The 24,054-nt window shown below is 38.7% G+C and overlaps 2 protein-coding genes across 2 annotated transcripts; both read right to left on the bottom strand.

Moving 5' to 3' along the window:
• Positions 1 to 4,818: 4,818 nt before the first annotated feature.
• Positions 4,819 to 10,206, bottom strand: LOC138908528 (uncharacterized). The gene is made up of 2 exons (XM_070199200.1): positions 8,730 to 10,206; positions 4,819 to 4,907 (listed from the first exon to the last, which is right to left on the bottom strand). Exons 1-2 carry the CDS (start codon positions 10,204 to 10,206, stop codon positions 4,819 to 4,821), a joined length of 1,566 nt encoding a protein of 521 aa, XP_070055301.1.
• An 8,809-nt stretch (positions 10,207 to 19,015) lies between these two features.
• On the bottom strand, positions 19,016 to 22,424 carry LOC104090167 (glycerol kinase). Its single transcript, XM_009595222.4, has 4 exons — positions 22,034 to 22,424; positions 21,673 to 21,894; positions 19,984 to 20,950; positions 19,016 to 19,384 (listed from the first exon to the last, which is right to left on the bottom strand). The coding sequence occupies exons 1-4, from the start codon at positions 22,165 to 22,167 to the stop codon at positions 19,139 to 19,141; spliced, it is 1,569 nt and encodes a 522-aa protein (XP_009593517.1). The 5' UTR covers positions 22,168 to 22,424; the 3' UTR covers positions 19,016 to 19,138.
• Between the last annotated feature and the right edge of the window lie 1,630 nt (positions 22,425 to 24,054).

Here is a 24,054-nt window from a genome sequence, read left to right as displayed (position 1 = left end):
TATATATATATATATACACGGGTCCAACTTGAACTGAATATACAATTTTATGAGAAATTAATTAATATTTAATTTCTTGCTACTAAACTCATAACATTATTGTTTACCCTAAAAACGGATAACAATTGAATTTATACGTGGTTATAAGGATACGTGATATAACTTGGCACAAATTGAGAAAATATATATATTAATGTTAAAATTGACTGCGAAAGAAATAAATACAAACCAAACGAATCGAATAGCCTTGGCCCTCAAGTTCGATCACCCTCCAACCAAGTGAAGATTCAACTGATATAAGAATAGAGTAGCAAGATATTGAAAGCTAGAAGAAGGCAGTATATTGCTTTGTATTGCGTGAATGTGATGTGTCTTACAAATGATCAGACCCACTTTATATAGTAGGGGAGTCCTACTCATGATACAATTCTAAATACAGTAAGGAACCCCATAATAGGCTAATTAATCGGCCTCTTCTAGATACGTGTTGGGATTTCCGCCGCGATCCCCGCTCGATTGCGGATATTTTGGCTTTCCGTTATTTGGCTCGGTAAGCTTCCCTTGGTCTCGTTTGATCTCAATCTTGCTCAGTCTCGATCTTGGGGTCACGAGCTCGGCAATCTAACTTTGCACCATGGTTCGATATAACACGAGTTTGAACCTTGTCCTATCACGTTTTAGTCTCGATCAATTATACGAAGGGCAAGTTCGGTTTTGACCGTATACAGATAATCCCCTCGTTTCTCGGAGAGAAGATGACGAGAAACGATATGAATTTCTGAGCTCTGTCTCGATGGGTAATGACGTAAACGACGAACGTCACTGGTACACCCGATCATGACGTAAGCAATAACTCGAAATGTCCCGTCGGTCTAATTATTAAGGTATTAAATGCCTGCCAGTCGCTGGTCGGCCACTACCGATTCTGAACCGTCACCAGCAAGCTATAAGTACCCTAGCCTTTTTTCATTCAAACTTTTACGTTCAAAGCTCTTCCTACTCTTGCTTTTTCTTCAAAAATCCCTTTGCTTTGCAACTTTTGCACCCAAATTTCTTGAATTCTCATCAATCCGCATACTATCTTAATTCTCTTTTCTCCTGTTCTTCAATGGCGAAAACTTCTAAGACAGTACCGCAAAAGGAGGTTGCTTCTTCATCACGGCCCACCGGCGGTGAGGTTGCGGCGGAACCCCACCCTGAGCAATTTGTTCCGGAGGGGTGCCCGATTGTTACTAATTTTAGGGTCGAAAAGGCATTCTTGGTAACGGGCCGATGTGAGCCGGTCTCGAGGTACATATGCACAATCACTGAAAAACTCCTTGCTTAGGGTTAAACAGGACTGCAGCTGGGTCAATAAGCATGTGGTGGTTCCTTCGCCCGAGGAATCGATCACTACCCACGTGGAGGGGTTTCTAAGTATTTACACTTACCTCTTTACGTTGGGTCCCTTAGACCCCATCATCATTGCCTTTTGCAAGAGGTATGATGTGAACCTCGGCCATATCCACCCCTCCTTCTAGAGAATACTGATTCTCCTCCGATTTTTTGTAAGCAAAATCGAGGGATGTCCCTTTACACTCGACCACCTTATAGGCCTCTATAGTCCCCGACTCTATCGAGGGGGGCTGATCAAGCTTGCTCGCCGAGCCAGTAAGGCTCCGTTCTCGAGCATAGATGAAGGTCAGGACCGAGGTTGGATGGGCCGATTTGTTCGAGTAAGGACTTCGGACCTGATCCCTGCTGAAGATATGCCATTTCCCAAGAAATAGAACATGACACATAAGTAGTACTTCGCTTTGAAGGTTTAATCTCGTTGCTTTTCTTCTTATTTCTTTCTTTATTGACATTTTTTGGCGTCGCAGCTGTGGCCCAGATGTCGGACCCCATTCCGAAACTTAAAAAATGGGTCGAAGGCCTTGTGTTACAGAGGTCGTACTCAGAACGTGCTTGGATAGAGTTGTCGAAGGGTCGATGGGAGGTCCGCAATCATGGTAAGTTTCTTTCTTAGAACGGTGATCATTCGGGCTTCTTCTCGAGCTTACTAAACTTTTTTCCTTTGTAGGCCTCGGAAAGGATGTTGCAATGAGGCCCTCATCTGGTGACGAAGAAGTCTTTCCCCACCCTCTTGCTCCGAAGCAGGCCAAAGAGAAGAAGAGGAAAGGGGCTCTGATTTCCCCGGGCTCGGAAAAGAAAAGACCGGCGAGGAGGTCTTGCAAGCCCAGGGGGGACACCGGTGCTATGTCTTCAGATTCAATCCGTCGATTAAGGGACGAGTCGAAAGAAGAAGATAAAGATAATTCCAAATTTGTGGCTCGTGTGTGGGCCGGCGTCACTGTACAAGAAGTTCTCGAACTGGAGAGCGTTGAAGTTGAAGCATCCCGACATGAGGAGGTCGATGAGATAGCTCTAGTTGAAGCGTCCGAGCCAGAAAGAGTCAATCCCATTCTGCCCCAAGCTAGGGGGGTTGAGAGAGAGAGAGAGAGAGAGAGAGAGAGAGAGAGAGAGAGAGAGAGAGAGAGAGAGAGAGAGAGAGAGAGAGCAGGAAAGTGCCCCAATAGACGAACTTGGAGCGGTCTACCTCAACCGGTCTCCTCATATTTCGGATGTCATGATCCGTGAGGCCGATATGTTGAGTCCTCAGGGGGTGACCGATATCCACGGCTTCTTGGATGGGGTTGAGTCCGCTACTTTGGAAAACGTCACCGGGCTCGGTGATCTGCCGGTATCAAGGAAGGAATAGTCGCTGGGTGCCACTGGTCTATTCAATGAAGCCTGGCAAGCATTAAATCGGGTAAATTGGCGTGCCTTTTCTTTCTCATATATTCTAACTTTTTAAGTTGTAAATAACCACAACATCTTCCCTTATGCTTGTAGGCTTCGGTGCTGCATCACGAGGCTTTCCTCCAATACGAGAGGAATTGACTCATCATGAAGCCGAGGTTCGGGATCTCATTGAGAAAAGTGACACCTACAAGCTTCTCAGTGAGAAGCTTCAGGCCGATTTAGTAACGGCTCGGGACGAGCATGTTGAGATGGCTGAGCAGGTATTCCGAGCGCTTCACGATAGTGAAGATGAATTGGAGATAGTAACTAACGATCCGATCCTGCAGGTCCGTCAGAGGCTCAAATAGATCGATGAGCTTCAGAAATAAGTAGATACAATACAAGCCGAGGCTGAAGAGTTCAAGAAGAATATGAACATCTTAGCCTCGAAAAGGAAAACCGTCCAAGCATAACTGGAGTAGGCCGAGACCCAGCTCCAAGCTGCAAAAGAGAAGGCCTCGGTGTAGGTAGAGAAAATCAAGGAGCTTCAATCTCTATTGGACTTGGCTATTTATGATAAGGCAAACATGGCTAGCGAACTCGAAGTGGCCAGATTTGAGGTTGCCGTGGCCAACACCAAAGCTGATGCCAAAGTGGCCCAATTTAAGGTCGATGTCGAGGCCATCCAGGCGAAGGCTAAAAGCATGGTAGATCATGCAAAATGGCAAGCTCGAAGGGAAGCCCTCGAGGGAGTTCATGCTCAGGGCTTTGATGTTATGGCCGAAATCGAGAATGCCAAAGCAGAGGAAATCAGGGCCCGGAAGCTGGCCTTTCCTGAGGAAGACTCTGATGGCTTAAGCGAGTCCGAAGATGGGGAAGATCCCGAGGATGGAGATGTTACCCCCGATGAAGACCAGGCCATTTAGGCCTTTATATTTTTGCTTTGTTTTGCATCTTTTTTTAGGCCGTTTTGGTCATTGTAATTTTTTGTATTAGGCCGATCTGGCCTTTGTAAAAATATTATATATATATATATATATATATATATATATATATATATATATATATATATATATATATATATATAAGGCCTTTTTTTCCCTTTCGGCTCTCAATTTTTTCTTTGCTTTATTACTTATATTCACAAAGGTCAGAATGCCTTAGCGTGAAACAATAAGGTTGTGTTCGAGGTTTCGAACAAATCTTACTTTTATTAACTTTCTGGGTTAAGGCGTTGTTGGAGTTCGACGTTACCGAAGATTTTTCCCCAAAAATATCTTAAGTTTATGACTTTGTCAAGGGCAGCCTTTTAGAACCGGTTGTGAAAAATTTTCTCTTTTTTGAAGGCCTATTTTTGTTACGGGTCTCGGATGTCTCCGAGCCGTGTTAAATTGGCCGTAGCCTTTTAGTTCGGGAACTTTCCATTGGGCTTATTTTTCTGAGTCATCCGGACTTGCCTGAGATAACGGTCCCCGAGTGGGGTGGTCGTGACCTTTAGAAACCGGGGAGTTGCCTAATAGGTCTTTTGCCCCTGAGGCTCGATGACTTGGACGGTTTGAGTTGGACGGCAGCCCCCGAGTGAGGGGGTGATCGTTCACATTCTAGTTATGTAATGCCCTTAGGCTTGTTATTTTTCAGAAGTACGAAATTCTTTAATGGGATGTAAAGAGGAAAATTTTAAAACATAAGATGATTACAAGGAAAGTGCTTCTCTTTATTCTCGATCGAAATAATCATACATGCGTATATATTTTATGCCAGGGCTCGAGCAATCTACATGGGCACGGTTCATTTTGACCGTTTGGCCCCTACAATAAATCATTTCTATCGAGACCCTCCCTTTATGAAGTAGTTTCCTCGCTAGAGTTTATACTCGAAGACAATGCATATCCGAGGGTAGCCCCCCAGTATTCGAGGTTGATTGCAAAGGAACCTCGGATATTGTTGAATTGATCTTCGGTGCCTATTCGTAATCGGGCTTGATTCTAAGTTAGCACGATTCATTATTGCCTCGTTACAAACCTTGCCGAAAAACCCATTTGGGACAAAACCGGTCTAAGGGAAAAGGAGTGCAACACGTCCTTTCACACCTAAAGACTTCGTGCCATTCGCCGAAAAATCCATCATCGCTTCTTGTTGACCAGCTGCAATTGTTAGTCTGAAATAAAAAGGAAGTGGAAAGGGGTCGTACCTTAGCAATAATATCGTTTTAGGTGAGTTATGTTCCAATTGCTCGGTTGTTGTTATCTATTCATCGTTCCGAGCTTGTAGGACCCTTTTCCAGTAATCTCGAGAATTCAGTACGATCCTTCCCAATTCTAACCCAATTTCCCTTCATTCGGATTTTGGGTGTTGAGGGTGACTTTCCTTAGCACTAAGTCCCCGACGTTAAAAAATTGAAGATTGGCTCTTCGATTGTAATATCTCTCGATCCGTTATTTTTTAGGCGGCCAGTTGGATGAGGGTGGTTTCACGCCTTTCATCCAATAATTCTAGGCTCGTATTCATGGCTACGTCGTTTGATTCCTTTGTTGCATATCGGAGCCGGATACTCGGCTCTTCGATTCGACCGGTATTAGAGCTCCGTCACCACAAACTAATGAGAATGGGGTAACCCCGGTACTGGACTTCGAGGTTATGTGGTATGCACAAAGAACTTCGGGCAGAATTTCCTTCCACTTTCCTTTGGCGTCGGTTAGCCTCTTCTTAAGATTTTGGATGATGGTTTTGTTGGTTGATTCGGCTTGCCCGTTCCCGCTAGGATGATAAGGTGTTGCTAGGATTCTTTTAATCTTATAATCTTCGAAAAATTTTGTTACTTTGCTGCCGATGAACTATTTCCCGTTATCACACATAATTTCGGATGGCATCCCAAATCGACATATGATGTGATCTCAGATGAAGTCGATGACTTCCTTCTCCCTAACTTTCTCGAAGGCCTATGCTTCAACCCACTTAGAAAAATAATCAGTCATAAGTAAAATAAAATAAAATGAGATTTAACTGGTGCCCATGGAAGAGGGCCAGCGATATCCATTCCCCACTTCATGAATGGCCATGGTGACAAGACCGAATGGAGTAGTTCCCCGGGTTGGTGAATCATCGGTGCATGTCTTTGGCATTTGTCACATTTTTGAATGAACTCTTTCGCGTCATTTTCCATATCTATCCAATAATAGCCGCCTCAGATTACCTTTTGAACCAATGATTCGGCACCAGAATGATTTTCGCAAGTGCCCTCGTGAACTTCCCTCAGAACATACTCGGTGTCTCCTAGTCCTAGACATATCGCTAGTGAACCATCAAACATTCTTCTGAACAAGGTTCCATCTTCGGATAAGGTGAATCTTGTTGCCTTCATGCGCAGGGCCCTCAATTCTTTTGGATCTGAGGGAAGCTTTCCGATTTTCAAATACTCTATGTATTTATTTCTCCAATCCTAGGTCAAGCTTGTGGAGTTTATTTCGGCGTGGCCTTCTTCGACTACTGACCTTGTGAGCTTCTCGACGACCCCCGAATTGAGCTCGTTTTCCTCGACCGATGACCCTAAGTTTTCGAGGGCATCGGCCTCACTATTTTGATCTCGAGGCACATGTTGCAAAGTCCACTCCTTAAATCGGAGCAAAGTTATTTGTAACTTATCTAGGTATCTTTGCATTCATTCTTCCCTAACTTCGAAGGTTCCGTTAACCTGATTCACCACGAGGAGGGAGTCGCATTTGGCTTCGATCACCTCTGCTCCCAAGCCTTTAGCTAGTTCGAGACCAGCAATTATGGCCTCTTATTCGGCCTCGCTGTTAGTCAATTTCACAGTTCTAATAGATTGTCTAACCACGTTGCATGTGGGTGGTTTTAGTATGATTTCGAGTCTGGACCCTTTTGTGTTTGAAGCACCGTGTGTAAAGAGGGTCCAGATTCCCGAGGATGTACCCTAGTTTACCAACAGTTCCCTTTCAACCTCGGTTACTAGGGCCGGCGTGAAGTCAGCCACAAAGTATGCCAAAATTTGATACTTAATGGCTGTTCGAGATCGATATTCGATATCATACCCGCTGATTTCTACGGCCCATTTGGCCAACCGCCCCGAAAGCTCGGGTTTATGCATAATATTTCGAAGTGGATAAGTTGTTACAACACATATGGGATGTCATTGAAAGTATGGTTTTAGTTTCCTAGAGACACTTATCAAAGCGAGCCCCAACTTTTCTAGGTGGGGATATCCAGTTTCGGCCTCACCTAAGGTCCGGCTAATGTAATAAACTGGAAATTGCGTACCTTGTTCTTCCAGACTAGGACTCCCTTTACCGCTATCTCTAATACTGCCAAATATAAGTACAGTTGTTCGTCTGCCCTCGGCGTGTAAAGTAGCGGCGGGCTTGATAAGTAACGTTTAAGTTCTTCCAAGGCATGCTGACATTCAAGGGTCCATGTGAAGTTATTTTTCTTCTTCAGCAATGAGAAAAATCGATGGCTCTTATCGGAGGACCTCGAGATGAATCGCCCCAGGGCGGCTATGCGCTCGGTTAACCTCTGCATGACCTTTACGTTGTCTACTACCGTGATTTCCTTGATAGATTTAATCTTGTCGGGGTTGATTTCAATTCCTCGGTTGGATACCATGAATCCGAGAAACTTGCCTGACCCGACCCCGAACGCGTATTTTTTCGGGTTTAGCTTCATGTTATATTTCCTCAATATGCTGAAGGTTTCCTGCAAATGCTTCAAATGGTCCTCTGCTCATGGGGACTTAAATAACATATCATCAATGTACACTTCCATAGATTTTCCTATTTGTTCTTCGAACATCCGGTTTACTAGGCATTGGTACATGGCACCAACATTTTTTAATGCAAATGGTATTACGTTATAGCAATAGGTTCCATATTTAGTGATGAACAAGGTCTTTTCCTGATCATCCGGGTTCATTTATATTTGGTTGTACCCGGAGTAGGCATCGAGAAAACTGAGGATCTCGTGGTCGGCCATGGCATCGATCATGCGATCGATATTAGGCAAAGGAAAAGAATCCTTGGGGAATGCTTTATTTAGATCTTTGTAATCTACACACATTCTAAGTTTGTTTCCTTTTTTAGGGACTACCACTACATTTGCTAACCATTCGGGGTATTTTACTTCCCGGATGGACCCTATTTTAAGAAGCTTGGTTACCTCGTTTTTGATGAAGGCATGCTTGATCTCGGACTGGAGTCTTCTTTTCTGCTTCACCGGATGGAACTTCGGGTCCAAGCTTAGTTTATGGGTGGTAATTTCCGGTGGGATCCCTATCATGTCGACATGGGACCAAGCAAAACAATCCATGTTAGCTATAAGAAATTGAATAAGTTTTTTCCTGAGCTCGAGAGTTAACCCTGTGCCCAGGTATACCTTTCGTTCAGGAAGATGTTCGATTAGTATAACTTTTTCCAGCTCTTCGATCGTCGATTTAGTAGCATCGGAATCATCAGGAGCTTTAAAGGATCGAGGAACCCCGTAATCGTCGTCTTCATCAATCCCTTGCTTGTCCGATTGGGTCGAGGTTGGCATCGATGATTGCTATTTGGATTCTTGTTTCGTTTTCGAACCTGAGTCCTTTGTCGATGAGATTGTTGATATTGGAATTACTTCATCGATGGAAAATATCTCCTTTGCGGCGGGCTACTCCCCATAAACCATCTTTATCCCTTTTGGTGTTGAAAATTTTAATACCTGGTGAAGGGTCGAGGGCACGACCCTCATGTTGTGGATCCATGGTTTCCCGAACAGGGCATTGTACCTCATGTCTCCTTCAATCACATAAAACTTGGTCTCCTGGGTGGTGCCGGCTACGTTTACAGGCAACGTTATTTCTCCCTTAGTAGTTTCGCAAGCCATGTTGAATCCATTTAGGACTCGGGCCACATGCACGATTTGGTCCTATAGGTCGAGTTGTTCTACGACCCTCGATTGAATGATGTTGGCCGAACTACCTGGATTAATCAACACACATTTAACTCGAGTTTTATTCATGAGTACAAAAATTACCAGTGCATCATTATGGGGATGTATGATTCCTTCTGCGTCCTCGTCGTTAAAAGATAAATTTCCTTCTGGTATGTAATCTCGAGTCCATTTTTCCCTTGTGATTAATACTTTGGTGCGCTTTATCATCGGACCTTGAGGAACATCGACCCCTCCGATGATCATATGAATGACGTGTTGGGGCTCGTCCTGTTTATTATGTTTATTGGAATCCCTGTTTCTGAAATGATTCTTAGCTCTATCGCTCAGAAATACTCGAAGATGCCTGTCGTTGAATAACCGTGCTACTTCTTCTCTCAATTGTCGACAATCCTCCGTTCTGTGGCCCTGTGTGCCATGATATTTGCATATTTGGTTGAGATCTCTTTGTGTTGGATCGGTTTGTAAAGGTCGGGGCCATTTAGTATTTTTGATGCTTTCGATAGCCGATACGATGGTGGATGCATCAACATTGAAGTTATATTCTGACAACCGCGGTGCTTCTTTAGGTATGGTATGCCTGTCGAAACCATTCTTGCTTATGAGCCCTCGAGAGCTCTGGCCTCGATCATTTCTCCTCTCACCTCGTATAGGGTTGCGCCCAGGTTCGTTGCCCATACGATCTCCATTATACGGTTGGTATCGACCCCTGTTCGACCTTGGTTCTGGGTCGATATCCCTCTTAATTCTGTCGACGGGTCTGATAGGATAAACGGACCCGGAAGGAGACCCGAGTTGGTCATCTTCGACCCCGATCTTCGATTGGTACCGACTATGTACATCGGCCCAAGTTACATCCGGGTATTCTATCAAATTCTGCTTCAATTGTTGCAAAGCCACCAAGCTTCGAACATTGAGTCCTTGGGTGAAAGCTTGAACTGCCCAATCGTCGGCAACCGGTGGTAGGTCCATCCGTTCCATTTGGAATCGAGACACGAATTCTCTGAGCATTTCATTGTCCTTCTGTCTTACCTTAAAAAAGTCTAATTTCCTGGTTTCGACCTTGATGGTTCCAGCGTGTGCTTTTACAAAAGAATCTACAAGCATAGCAAAAGAATCAATAGAGTTAGGTAGTAAATTGTGGTACCATATCATAGATCTCTTTGATAGGGTCTCCCCGAATTTCTTTAGTAACACGGATTCGAATTCGTCGTCCTCTAGATAATTCCCTTTAATTGCACATGTGTAAGAGGTAACATGCTCGTTTGGGTTAGTCGTTCTGTTGTACTTAGGAATCTCAAGCATGCGAAATTTTTTGGGGACTGACTTCAGAGACTCATTCGGAGGAAAGGGTTTTTGTACGAACTTCCTGGAATCCAGGCCCTTCAATATTGGAGGTGCTCCTCGGATTTGGTCTATCCTGGAATTATAAGTTTCCACCTTTTTGTCGTTAGCCTCGATCTTCTTCTCCCCTGATTCTATCTGTTTTGTCAGCTCCTCAAGCATATTTATAACTTCGGAGCTAGCCCTCGATTCACGTTCGTTTGACCTATCTACGATCGATTCATCCGCGCGGGTGACTTCCCAGGGAGGATCGGGCTCAGTCCTGCTTGGTGCGCGGCTTTGGTTTTGTAACTAGCTATTGCCGTCTGTTGAGCTTGCAACATTTCGAAGATCATTCGTAGGTTGATCCCTTATCCTTCAACGTTTTGTGTGTTCCGGGTTACCGATTGGGCTCCACCACGAACGCTATTTTCGGGGTCGGTAGGCAAATTTGCATCGATAGCCACATGCGAATTAGCGTCGATTGGATCTGTGATCGGAATTCCAGCAGGATCAGCAATTGGTATCTCGTTATCGGGTGCTATGTTGTTATTTTCTCCTTGGTGACCGGACTCATTGTCAACATGTTGAGGTGTTGATTGAGAGTTTGACATTTTTGTGTTTTAGCTTGGAATCAAAGATACTCACAAGAACAAGTGTAAAATAGTGTGTGTTATGAAAGTTAGTATGAGGCAATCACTATTGTCCTTAGCCCCATGGTGGACGCCAAACTGTTTACCCTAAAAACGGATAACAATTGAATTTATACGGGTTCTAAGGATACGTGATATAACTTGGCACAAATTAAGGAAATATATATATATATTAATGTTAAAATTGACTGAGAAAGAAATAAATGCAAACCAAACGAATCGAATAGCCTTGGCCCTCAAGTTCGATCACCCTCGAACCAAGTGAAGATTCAACTTATATAAGAACAGAGTAGCAAGATATTGAAAGCTAGAAGAAGGCAGTATATTGCTTTGTATTGCGTGAATGTGATGTGTCTTACAAATGATCAAACCCCCTTTATATAGTAGGGGAGTCCTACTCTTGATACAATTCTAAATACAGTAAGGAACCCCATGATAGGCTAATTAATCGGCCTTTTCTTGATACGTGCCGGGATTTCCGCCGCGATCCATGCCCGATTGCGGATATTTCGGCTTTTCGTTATTTGGCTCGGTAAGCTTCCCTTGGTCTCGTTCGATCTCTATATTGCTCGGTCTCGATCTTGGCCGGTCTCGATCTTGGCCGATCTCGATCTTGATCGATCTCTGGGTCACGAGCTCGGCAATCTAACTTCGTACCATGGTTCGATATAACACGAGTTTGAACCTTGCCCTATCACGTTCTAGTCTCGATCAGTCATACGAAGGACAAGCCCGATTTTGACCGTATACAATTATCACAAAAAACTTATATATCTTAATCGGATTTTTTCTATAAGATTTAAAGTTTTATATACAATTGATAGTGTAATTGATTTTTGACATGATAAGTGTAAATTTAACCACGTGTAAACTAGTTAGTTATCATTTTTACTAAATTGTTAATTAAATTTTGTCATTAAAATTTAAGTGAATTATCTTATAACAAGTGCCTAATTATGAATATTAATTTGTACTATCATTGCATAACCTAAACTCTGTTCTTGCTTAATGTGCGGCAAGCAACCCAATGCGAAAAGAAAGAATGGAATAATATCATGCCAACCCAATGCGAAAAGAAAGAATGGAATAATATCATGCCTCTGTTCTTGCATGGATCCCAGGGGCCTCAAAGTTTTGAATTTGGCATTGGCACACATGTTGATTGACACAAGGAAAACCCCTTTGTTTTAGTCTACTGCTGATGTCAATGGAAATGTAGGCTCATCCATTTTTAGAAACATCGACATGGCAAATCATGAACGTACGTACTTTACCCATTATGCCTCAAATTTCAATCCATCACCTTTCCCTTTTCGTTCCGTATCAAAAAGAGTTTTCAAATTTCAATCATGTCAATACAAATTAACCATAGAACAAAAAAAGTTGTTTAAACAATTTTTTTGTTCAAGTTCGAAAAAAAGTGCTTGAAATGCTTGTGGCAGTGACAACACTAGAAATTTTCTTAAGAGTGCTCAACTTGAAATAAGTAAAATTAATATATGTTATACACCTCTAAAACTTACTACTGTTTTATTTATATATGCAGTGTAAATTTTCGACAAACGGTTTAGACACGTAGCTTCACCCATGCTTGTGGGAAACATGAGGTGCTCAATTGAATAATCAAGGAATGCACAAATTGATAGATATCGCTGCTATTAAACAAAAATGTTTGAAGTTTAAACAAGGTGATCATGTTCTTCTATTTCTATTTTTTTTTTTTCTGTATAGAACTGAGAGTTTATCAAAAATAGTCTTTTTACTTTCAAAAATAGGGGTAAGATCTGCATACATATTATCTTCCCAGATTATACTTGTGAGTAGGGGTGTTCGCGAAAAATCGAAAACCCGAACCAAACCGAAAACCAAACCAAATCGAGAAAAAAAAATCGACATCTTTTTGATTTAACTTGGTTTAGTTTCTAATTTTAAAAAACCGACAAAATTTGATTTGGTTTTGGTTTTATACAAAAACAAAAATCGAAAAAAATCAAACCAAACTGATCATATAGATACCTATTTTAAATTTATATATATATATATATATATATATATATATATATATATATATATATATATATTATTTTTAAAATTTTCTTTACAGTATATGTAATATTTTACACTCTTGGGCCTAACCTATGAAATATTTCTTTAACTGCAATGGGCCTAAGTCAAATTGGCCTGTTCAGACAAAAGGTCTTTAATTTCTTAGGATTTATTTGATTCTCTTTCACCCCTTCACAACAGAACATACGCAGCTTCCAGACCAAACAAAATTCTCTCCTCTCTCCCTCTAAAGTTCTTGATATTGTACACAACAACAGAGTCATCTACTCAAATTTCTTCAAGAAATTCATTTTTATGATTTGAATAACGACAGATGGCAACCATAACTATGAGAAATGAGCAGGTTTTTGCCTTTCTTTTTGGTCTTAAACCCAACTAGTTATCATTTTTTTAATGGATAATTTGGAAAAAATTACATGAAATTGTAAAGTATTTTTGTATCACTTATGTAGTTCTTTTTGTTCTTGACCACTGTTTGTATGATTCTTCGCTCTTAGCAGATGGAAATAAAACCTTCAGAAGCCGAGGTTCATGAAATTTCTCAACTTGAAGGCAACAATACTTCAGTTGTTAATTCAAGTGTTCCTACACCTCCTAAAAAGCATAAAAGAGCAGCACCTTCTGAAAATGATTCTGGCCTTGGGAGGGAAACATCAGGCATTTGGAAATACTTTTACAAATATTTTGATAAAGATGGTAAGCATAAGTCAAAATGTAGTTTCTGTACTAAAACTTTTGCTTCTGATACTAATATAAATGGGACTACTACATTATGGAACTATTTGAATATTGTTTGTAAGAAATTCCCTTTTAGATTCATTGACAGAACACAGCCGACACTCAGGTCTTACCCAATTAAAAGAAGCGGATAGGGAGGTAGTGTTGGTACTTGTAAACTAGAAAGAGTTGTGTATAATGTCAATGAAGTAAGAAGGGCTATTGCTGAATTTGTGATCATTGATGAACAACCATTTAGAGTCGTCGAGGAGGAAGGTTTTAAAAGATTAATGTCAATTGTTGTGCCTAATTTTGAGTTACCTTCTCGTTTGACTGTTGCTAGGCAATGTTTAAAAATTTATCATGAGGAAAAAGAAAAGCTTAAAAAGCATATTCAAAATCAACACGTATGTCTTACTAGTGATACATGGACATCGCTCCAAAACCTAACTTACATGGTTAAAACTGCCCACTAGATTGATGATAATTGGAACTTGCAAAAAAAAATTTTGAACTTTTTTCAAGTTCTAGATCATAAGGGTGAAACAATTGCAAAGGGTATTGAGATTTGTTTGTTAGATTGGGGAATTGAAAATCTATTCACTGTGACCCTAGATAATGCAACTGCTAATGATGCAGCAATTAGACACTTGAAAGGGAGGATTGAGGATTGGAAAGGAATCGTCTTGGTAAATGACTTTCTACATGTTAGATGCAATGCTCACATTTTGAATTTAATTGTAAAAGAAGGATTAAGTGATCATATTGAGCCTATTTCTCGGGTCAGAAATGTTGTAAAGTATGCTAAGTCCTCTTCTGCAAGATTAACTTCCTTTAAATCAATTATTGAGAAGGTAAAGATTGATAGTCATGGCCTTTTGAGTTTAGATATTGAAACCAGGTGGAACTCAACTTATATAATATTAAGTACAGCTATAAAATTTGAGAAGGCCTTTTCAAGAATGTATATTGATGATCACAAGTACCAAAAGTATTGTCTAGATATGATTAGAAAGCAGCGCACTCAAGTGGGGATGACTGGAAGAAGGTAAAAGTTTTTACAAAGTTTCTTGACATTTTCTACCAAATTACTTTGAAATTTTCAGGAACTTTGTATGTTACTTCAAATTCTTTCTTCTATGAGCTTTTTTATCTTCTTAACTTTATTGCCAAAAATTCTCAAGGTGATGATCTAGTTCTGATTAATATGGCTGTTAAGATGAAACTCAAGTTTGATAAATATTGGGGTGACTTTGATAATATGAATATATTATTATTTGTCGTTGTTGTGTTAGATCCTCGGTATAAGATGAGGTATGTAAAGTTTATTTTTGCTAAATCTTATGATTTTGTGGCGGAAAATTTGAGATCAGACAAAGTGATGGATACTCTATCTCGCTTGTATAATTGCTATAAAGATTCTTCTGCTGTAAATTGTGATGAGATTTTGGGAGGTCAAGTTAGTACGCTGAGTGAAGGTGATATTAGAGAGATACGGAAATCGCAACGGGAAAAATATTTGCAAGAGCAAGATAATGAAGGAAGTAAGACTGATATTGAGAGGTATTTGACAGATGATTTGGAGTTGGCCAAAGATTTTAATATCTTGTCTTGGTGGAAAGATGCAAGTAAAAGGTATCCAATTGTTTCTAGGATTGCAAAAGATGTTCTTGCAATTCCTATTTCTACCGTTGCATCTGAATCGACTTTTAGTACCGGTGGGAGGATTCTTGATTCATATCGAAGTTCTTTATCGCCAAAGACGGTAGAGGCTCTAATTTGCACACAACAATGGCTCAGGTCAACTCCCAAAGAATGCAACATTAAAAATATTTTAGAAGAAATCCAAAAACTTGAAATAGTTGAAAAAGGTAATTTTAAACATTTAACTCATTATGAATATATTTATATTTGTGAATTACTTAATGCTTAATATTTTTATTTTTTTATCTTACAAAATATCCCGATAATGTTTTGAGCATTGATTAGATCAGATGATGGAACTGGCTTCAACCATATTCTTGTTGCTTGGAATTTGGATGTATTTTTTGATGTGGATGCTTTACTTTACCATATGAAAAACTGTTTTACTGTATCCTATTTTAATTTTATTATTATAATATAACTTTTGTGACTTTGCAATCTTCTGTAAACTTTCTAAAGTTGGGTGATAAAATAGCATTAATGTGTGTGTCTGATGATTAGCTCCATCTTCAACTGCAAAGTTGCATTTCTTTTTTCATGAGGGATTGTAGATGTGTATTTATTTGTGTAATGAAGTTTTAAGTGCACATGTCTGAATAGTGAGTGATATAGAAATTGGACATGCTAGTCTAATTTTTCTATGTGGCCAGAAAGGTCATATAACTTCTCTCTTTTAGCTGTACTCTTTGGCTAGAGTACTAAAGGAGCCGAAAATTTCTATGTGGCCACAACTAATGTATTCTTAGAAAAAACCGACAAAAAACCAAAAAAATCAAAAAATCGAAAAAAACCCGACAAAAACCGAAACCTATAAATTTCTATTAATTTGGTTTGGTTTGGTTCAACAATTTAAATAACCGATTTATTTGGTTTATTTTTTTTAAGGTAAAACCGACCCAAATCGAATCATGAACACCCCTACTTGTGATAATGAGTATATTGTTATTATTGTAGTATAAAGGTGAATTTCTTATTTTTATTTTTGGGATAGGACCCTCTTGAAATTCTTGGACTGGCGTACACTTCTCCACCCCTTAAAAAACACGTGCAAATAAAATACCCCATTCTTTGTCAAAAGTTGATTATAAGATGACATGATGCGAGATACGAATTTGATGAAAATCGAGATATGCAAAGAAACACTCAATCATGAGAATCAATGTGTGGACGACAAAATCATAGCACAGTAGACTAGGTTTCCAATCACTACTGTTGGGTAGAAAATTAACTAGCCAAAACAAACATTTGTGCTTAAAAAAAGAAAAAAGTTAACCCCCTTTTTTAATAACGCGATTAACGACTAAAACACATTGTTTAATTAATTACAAATAAACTATTGGATTAATATGTTTCCTGTTCTCCTCTATGGATGACTTTTGTTTTGAGAACAAACATCTCCTATTGCAATAGTAAACAATTATTATTTGGTGGACGTGAGAAGGAAGCTAGATTGATTTTCAAGGATAAAGCGAGAGAATTTATTATTGCTACTCGATCTTTTCCTCTAAAATTTGAACAGTTTAATGTAAGTTATAACATATTATACTTTTGGTAGCCACCATCTATATATTCTTTCTAGTACCACCCTCTATTTATTGGGAAAATAAATTGCTGAGTTTCATTTCAGGTTATATTCTTTTCCATCTATGAGGAAATTGCCCGGATTTTAATTTCTAATGGTCGCTTAAATTTCTTCATATATTCAAAATTTAAGTTTGCTCTTTATACAAAGGCAAGAAACATATTTTCATTCACTGAAACAATTGTGAAGGAAATCAAATCATTAGCGAAGAGGGTAGAAAAGGAGCGTAATATTTAGCTCGTGTAATTTATCATAAAATTGGTTTTCACAAATGGCGTCCGTATGTCAAATATTCTAAGAAGGTATTAGTGATAGATAATTATTTAGTGAAAATAAGAACAGCTTTTGGAGTCTGGCTATTTAATGTTCTCAAATATAATAAACCAATAAATTCCGATGTGATCCACAATATTGATTAATTGGATGAGATAATGTAAACAACATAAAACACTTGTTTGTATTATAATGCTATTATTATCCAATTCATTGTCTTATACTCTTTTTAGTTAGTAACTCATCCAATTAGTTGTTAGAAAGTTTAAGTTTTTGAATTTTTCACTTTTATTCTTTTTAATTTTCAAGCAAAAGCAAAAGTTTTTGCGCATGCTTTCGAAAGTTCTGATTTTTGGTTCTGTTATTCTGTTGTAGCACTTATTTGATAGAACTTTCGGTTGTGTAACGCCAAGGCTATTTTTGCAAACTTTCTTAAATTTGGACAAAATCTGAACAGTTGCCTCAAGTCATCCTTTGTGCAAATCTCCCAGATTTTGGTGCAAACGGCAGTGTCAAGTTAAAACTTATACACAGGGACGAAACGCTTGGTAATGCAACAGTTTTACAATGTAGGTATTATTCTTATTGGATACTTGAGTTGTTGTATAATAAAGCAGTATACAGAATGTAATTTAATTAGTTGTTACTAATTGATCATATTAACCTTAATTTGTTCATTGAGAATACAACAAATACTACTGGGCTCTTTACTCCAAGGGCAACTTTGAAAAAAAAAGTTAATTCTTTCTTGATATTTGAAAAAATCAAATATTGTGGACCACAAAAAAAGATCAAAAAATTAATTAAAGTGGACCGGAGGAAATAAGAAATGACTGAGTGAATAATGTGGACCACATTAATGAAGAACTAACTTACATAAGCATCTAAGAAATTCTGAATGAGAACCTTATTTTTGGAGATTACTTTCAATCGGATTGCGCTCAAAACTTAGACTAAAATTTAATGGTAGAAGTGAAAAAAGACTACTATATAATGATCAAGTTTTCTTACAATACAAATGATTAGTAGCTTTGACAAAAAGAAAATGGAGATTTACTCCTTCCGCCAGTTTAAACAGTGAGATAAACTTTTCTTTTATCGCCATTGCTCTAATTTTTTGCAATGTAGCGATAAAGAGCTTGAGTGGTAGCATGTTGTAATGATTCGGAGAAAGTGATTTCAATTACAATAATAACAACAAAACCAGTGTAATCCCACAAGTGGGGTAAGAGAAAGTGATTTCAATTCTTCTCCTTAATTTTTTCTTTCTACTTATATAAGGAGAAGAACTGAAACCAGTTTCTCCAAGTGGTTACAACTTGCTACCATTCAATCTCTTGCATTGCAGAAAATTGGAGAAATAGTGGTAAATGAAAGTTTTCTCGTCGTTTAAAGTCTTGTGGCAGAGGGGGTAAATCTTTTGTTCCTTTTTGATGCAACAGCATATCAATGGTAAGAAAACTCTGTCGTTATAACTTAATACAGTAGTTATTTTTCACTTCTGCGATAATATATATATTTTGTTCCCAGCTTGCAGCGCTGATCCAGTTGAAGTAATCCCCAAAAAGAATGGTATTTCTCCTTCAAATTTCTCAGTCCGTAGATGTCTATGGTATAAGCGATTAGAGCTAGTGAACAGAAGAAGATAAGAAATACAATGATGCTTTCTGTAGATACCAATTGTATGTAGATAGAAAGTTGAAGCGTATAAAGCCCATTACGCTAGTTGGATTGTACTACTTGTTATACAATAGTAAGTATCATCACAGAGGAAACATTTCTTATAACATGGAGACCAGAACAAGCGGGAAAATGATTCAGGTCGGAAAACGCATTTCTACCTTCTCAGAGTAGAGGTAAAGTCTGCGTGTCCACTTGTGGGATTTCACTGGGTTGTTGTTGTTGTTGCTAACCTTATTTTTCTATCTGTTTATCCCTCATGTGAGTACCAGTTAATTACATTAGAAAGAAAGAAACTATGTATATGAGGGAGGGATTCACAGTTAATAACCAAAGGAATTTATTAAAATCAAGCATCACTGGTATATAAAGAAAAGAAAGGGAAAGACCTAAAACATCAATAATATGAAGGTAAGTTCAAGGGTTCGATCAGAGTCAATTATAGAGATAGATCAGCCAGGTCAAACGATCTTGAAACAGCTAAGCACCAAGAATCCACCTTCTTCTTCCTCAATTCTTCTTCTAACACGGGTTTGAATGTAGTCGCTTTCTTCATCTTTTCCCCTGAAGAAAATATCTCATCCTGCGTATAGACTCCAACCGCTAATCCAGCAGCATAGGCTGCCCCAAGAGCTGTTGTTTCTATATCAGCTGGTCTTACAACCGGACTACCCAACAAGTCAGCCTACATTATGTAAAATACAAAATTAATCCATTGCTTCCAAAGGAATCAGCTGTTGCTTTAACATGTACAGCAGGGGCAAGATACTGAAACAAATCAGTAAATCTTTCTGATTTGGATACGAGATACTAGATGAATGAAATACAAAGATAGAAGACAAACCAAAGAAGGTATCCAATTACTAAAGTCTAAAAGGGTTGTAATAATGAGCTGTTTAATGAACTCTCTCGACGCTTATGCCTTTTAGATGCATGGAGACCTCGGTGTTGTACCCAAACATAGAGGAACAAACCAATAGACAGAGAATCACATTATCCTGTTAGTATACCCGATGAAGGAAATAATGTACTCATCCTAATCTAAACCCTTTATCCAGTCTAAAATTTCAAGCAAAAATTACAGTACTGTATTCTACTACAAAAGCCATTTCCGACGTCTCTTGATGTTTATAAAGAACTGGATACCCTGCTACTCCAGTTTCACATTTGAATAAGCCAAAAATATTGTGAGAAAAAGCATGTAAAGGGGCTGCAGAAGCAGAATAAATCAAGAAAGAAGGAATAGTATTCAGCTTGAATGGCAAGGGAGGGATGGAATCAAACCTGAATTTGCATCAAAAGGTTGTTGACTGTAGCGCCACCATCCACACGGAGTAAAAATTCCGTCCCCTCAGTCTTATCATCACTTTTCTGTGCAGCATCCTTGTGCATGGAATCAAGCACATCTTTTACCTGAAAGCACATGCTTTCAAGTACTGCCCGAGCAATGTGAGACTTGTTGGTAAATCTAGTTATACCAACACAAATCCCCCGAGCATCATCACGCCACCATGGAGCAAACAATCCATTAAATGCTGGAACGAAATACACTCCTCCGGTTGAGGTAACTTTTGATGCCAACTCCTCGATTTCGTTAGCGGAGCTGATAATGCCAAGACTGTCCCTAAGCCACTGAACAGCAGCACCAGCAATGGCAATGGAGCCTTCTAAAGCATAATTGACAGGTGCTTTTGGCCCCAGCTTGTAGGCTACTGTGCTTAGCAGCCCATGATTTGACTTAATCATCTCTTCACCTGTGTTCAAAAGTATGAAAGCTCCGGTTCCGTATGTGCTTTTAGCCTCACCTTTCCGGCAAGATTGACCGACCATTGCTGCATGCTGATCACCAAGACATCCCGCGATAGGGATTCCAGTGATTGGCCATCCTTTAGCAATGTTCCCAATAATCTCAGAATTGCTAATAATTTTCGGCAAAATATTCAGAGGAATTCCTAAGGTGTCAAGTGTGGATTTATCCCAGTCAAGGGTTTTAAGATTCATCAGCATAGTTCTCGACGCATTGGAGACATCAGTGACATGTAATCCATTCTCCACACCTCCTGTTAGGTTCCAGATTAACCAGGTGTCTATAGTTCCAAACACGGCATCCCCTTTTTTAACAGCTTCACTCAACCCATCCACATTATCCAACAGCCACAAAAGCTTCAATGCACTGAAATAAGTGCTTATAGGCAAACCACAACTCTCAACAAAATGAGTCCGTCCCCCTGGCAATTCTTTCTCCAATTTTCTGATAATACACAAATTATAGATAAAAAAGTCAACATTCGTTAGATTTAGTAGTAAAGCACACAATTAGTTCAAACCTTAAGAACTGGAAAGAAAACTACAAACGATTGATCAACGAGAATGCAGACAACCGCGAAGACACATTTCCTAACCGACATACAAAAATAGAAGAATTAACCCTAATAGCCGCTCACCTAATCGCTTAAACTAAAAATTGCCGACTATGTGTATAACTGTGTATAATCTATGTATACCGGTTAGAAAAAATAAACAGTGAATCTAGCTGGATATTTGTGTTAAAATCCCTAGAAAATATGACAACTCAGGCCTTAAACTATTACGCCATACTTTACTCCAAGAAAATAAACATGAGTCCATTAAGAATTTCGCCAGCACACCCCCTTTCAGAAGAAATACATTGCTTAAGAAAAGTATATGTGTGAATGTGTATAAAAGAACAACTACTAGACTCACTCCCAAACTAGTTAGGTTGGCTTTATGAACCAAGGGTACTAAAAAAGACTCCAACTTTGGGCCTAATGTAAGGGTACCAATAAAATTAATCTTAACCCAAACTAGTTGTTATCCCCTTTAACAAATACTCTACATAAACAAATGTGTATGCATTAAAGGGAAAAAACAGATACTGATTCTGATCGGAAAACGAAGTTCGATTTGGTTCAAAATCAAGAAACAGAAAAAAATGGGAAATTGATAAAAGACCTGCAAATAGAACTGGTACGGACATCCATCCAAACAATGGCGTTGTAAAGAGGAAGGCCAGTGGATTTGCTCCATACAACAGTAGTCTCTCTCTGATTTGTAAGCCCAATAGCTTTGAGTCCACTATCCACGTTATGTCCATCAGCAGTGGCCTTGTCAAGAGCCTTTGCCATACAGATCCTCACACTCTCCACAATTTCCATTGGGTCGTGCTCCACCCATCTACAATAACGAGAGAAAAAATACACAGTCAACGTGGATGCATGAAAATCCGGAAACCCGATTATCAATTTTGGAAAAAGATCAAATCTTTAATGCAAAAAAAATTAAAAGGATGATCAGTGATTAGTGAATTACTTACCCTGCTTGTGGGTAAAACTGAGTGAATTCAACCTGGTGAGATCCAACGGCGCGAGCCAAACGGTCATAGATTATGAATCGAGTGCTAGTGGTGCCTTGATCAATAGACCCAATGAACACCTCTTCATCAGACATTGTTCGTTTTTTCCCCTTTCTTTTTTGCTGCTGTGGAGTGAATCGGAGGAAATAGAAATGAGCTCTGTGTGTGTGTGTGTGTAACGAAGTCTTGTGAGAAAAAATGGCGGAGGAGGAAAAGTCAGAATAGGATAAAAGTGTGGGAGCCGGTTTTTATGGAATAGTAGTAATTGAGGAAACTGAGAAGATAACAATGATTGTCTTGTTAGTGGGGAATTATTTTCTTGGAAATGTTGAAATGTTATAGATTTATCCCATTCCAATTTTTCTTTTTCTATATTCTTATTTAGGAGTTCTTATTGATTTTCTCAATCTCATCCAGTGTTGATATTTATATTAGGACCAGCAAGACCATTAAAGAGCAAAATACTTCATATTATTGATAAATATTTTATTCATATGGCTCGAATCTAACTCTAATTACGGATATTTTATCCACCATAATAGTTGGTGGTTATTTATGAGTTTTCATTATTTAAGAGTTTAACTTGTATAAATCTGTAATGTAAAGAGAATATTTTCGTTATCAGCTAATCCAAAATATAGTAGCTGATCAGATTATATTAAAAAAAAATTACATTATCATGTATATTAGTCAAACTCATTATTTAAATTATGGTAAAATCATAACGATAACGTGAAGAGTTGGGAAGTGTTTGACTTTGATAGTGAGTGGTTATTTTTTCAAGGAGATTTATTTGTATTTTTATGTAGGTAGTTTGTCTTCTAATGCTCCTTCAGATCCACTTGGCGGACATATTTATCCAACAGTAACCCGAGCTAAAACAACTTAGAGAAACTTTAGAATTGATAAATAAGAAGTTCATTGTGTTGTGAGTGATTAGTGGAGGCAAAATAATTAAAAAAATAGTTATTCACTCATATTATTTATTTAAAAAATAAGTTGGATAATAAATTTTTTAAAAACGGATTAAATATGGATAAAAATCATATTATCCACTTAGAAAATAGATAATCAATTGATAACTAACGAGTTTAACTTTTATATCTGTAAAACTTCAAATCGAGAGTTCTTCAGGTTTGGAAGACTAAAAATTTTCTCATAAGTGATCATATTCAAAAAATTATGAATAATATGGATATTCATATTATCCGCCGGTTAATTCATTTTTATCCGTATTAAATATGAATCGGGTCGAATAATTTATCCGTTTTACATTATTCATTTTCGAATTGCTCATATTTAACCCAGCCTGCCCGTCTCTCGTGCTTATGCGTGATAGAGATTCAACTTTGTTGAGTTTTTCAAAGGTCAAAGGCGTCTAGTAAGCTGGGGAATTTAAGAAAATTTGAAAAGGTGTCTTTTTCCACAAAGATGACATAACAAAAGATTGAGGTTTGCGGATATTAGGATTTGATTAGGTATGTGGTGGCAGCTGGCCAACCTCAACGGCCAGTTATTGTTGCCTATCCACTCCTCTCTTTTCAGTTGCTAACGTAACGTGAGTTTGACTTTGTGACGCTCTTCACGGCTTTCCTATGACTTTATTAACGTTGTTTCTAACCTTTTGGAGAAACGAAAATATCCACATGACAATATATATCTTTGTTTCCCAATATATATTATTTTTTACTCTTGAATTATTCAAACGTATTTTTAGTGGGCAGGGAAGTATTGGCGTAACTGATAAAGTTGATGCCATGTGATTAGGAGGTTACAAGTTCAAATCGTGAAAATAGCCTCTTGCAGAAACGGAGAGTAAAAGTGCATACAATAGACTCTTTTGGCCCCGCCCTTCCCCGGACCCCGCACGCATAACAGGAGTTTAGTACACCGGGCTGTCCTTTTATTTTTAGTGGGCGTTTAGACATAAGAATTGTGAAATTCCGAAAAAGTAAAAATTGTCTAAGTAAAAATGGTATTTG

This window comes from Nicotiana tomentosiformis, chromosome 3 (assembly GCF_000390325.3).
Source record: "Nicotiana tomentosiformis chromosome 3, ASM39032v3, whole genome shotgun sequence".
Taxonomy (NCBI): Eukaryota; Viridiplantae; Streptophyta; class Magnoliopsida; order Solanales; family Solanaceae; genus Nicotiana; species Nicotiana tomentosiformis.
This window is presented reverse-complemented; position numbering and strand designations above follow the sequence as displayed.

What these genes read in the sequence shown, in the direction of transcription:
- LOC104090167 (XM_009595222.4), bottom strand. Translation starts at nt 22,167, where the DNA reads ATGTCTGATGAAGAGGTGTTCATTGGGTCTATTGATCAAGGCACCACT. An exon ending in CAGTTTTACCCACAAGCAGG is followed by an intron (nt 21,895 to 22,033) that starts GTAAGTAATTCA and finishes TCGTTATTGTAG; the next exon opens with ATGGGTGGAGCACGACCCAA. An exon ending in ACCTTTTGATGCAAATTCAG is followed by an intron (nt 19,385 to 19,983) that starts GTTTGATTCCAT and finishes TACATAATGTAG; the next exon opens with GCTGACTTGTTGGGTAGTCC.
- LOC138908528 (XM_070199200.1), bottom strand. Translation starts at nt 10,206, where the DNA reads ATGCTTGAGGAGCTGACAAAACAGATAGAATCAGGGGAGAAGAAGATC. An exon ending in ATGTGTGTTGATTAATCCAG is followed by an intron (nt 4,908 to 8,729) that starts GTAGTTCGGCCA and finishes TAACAATTGCAG; the next exon opens with CTGGTCAACAAGAAGCGATG.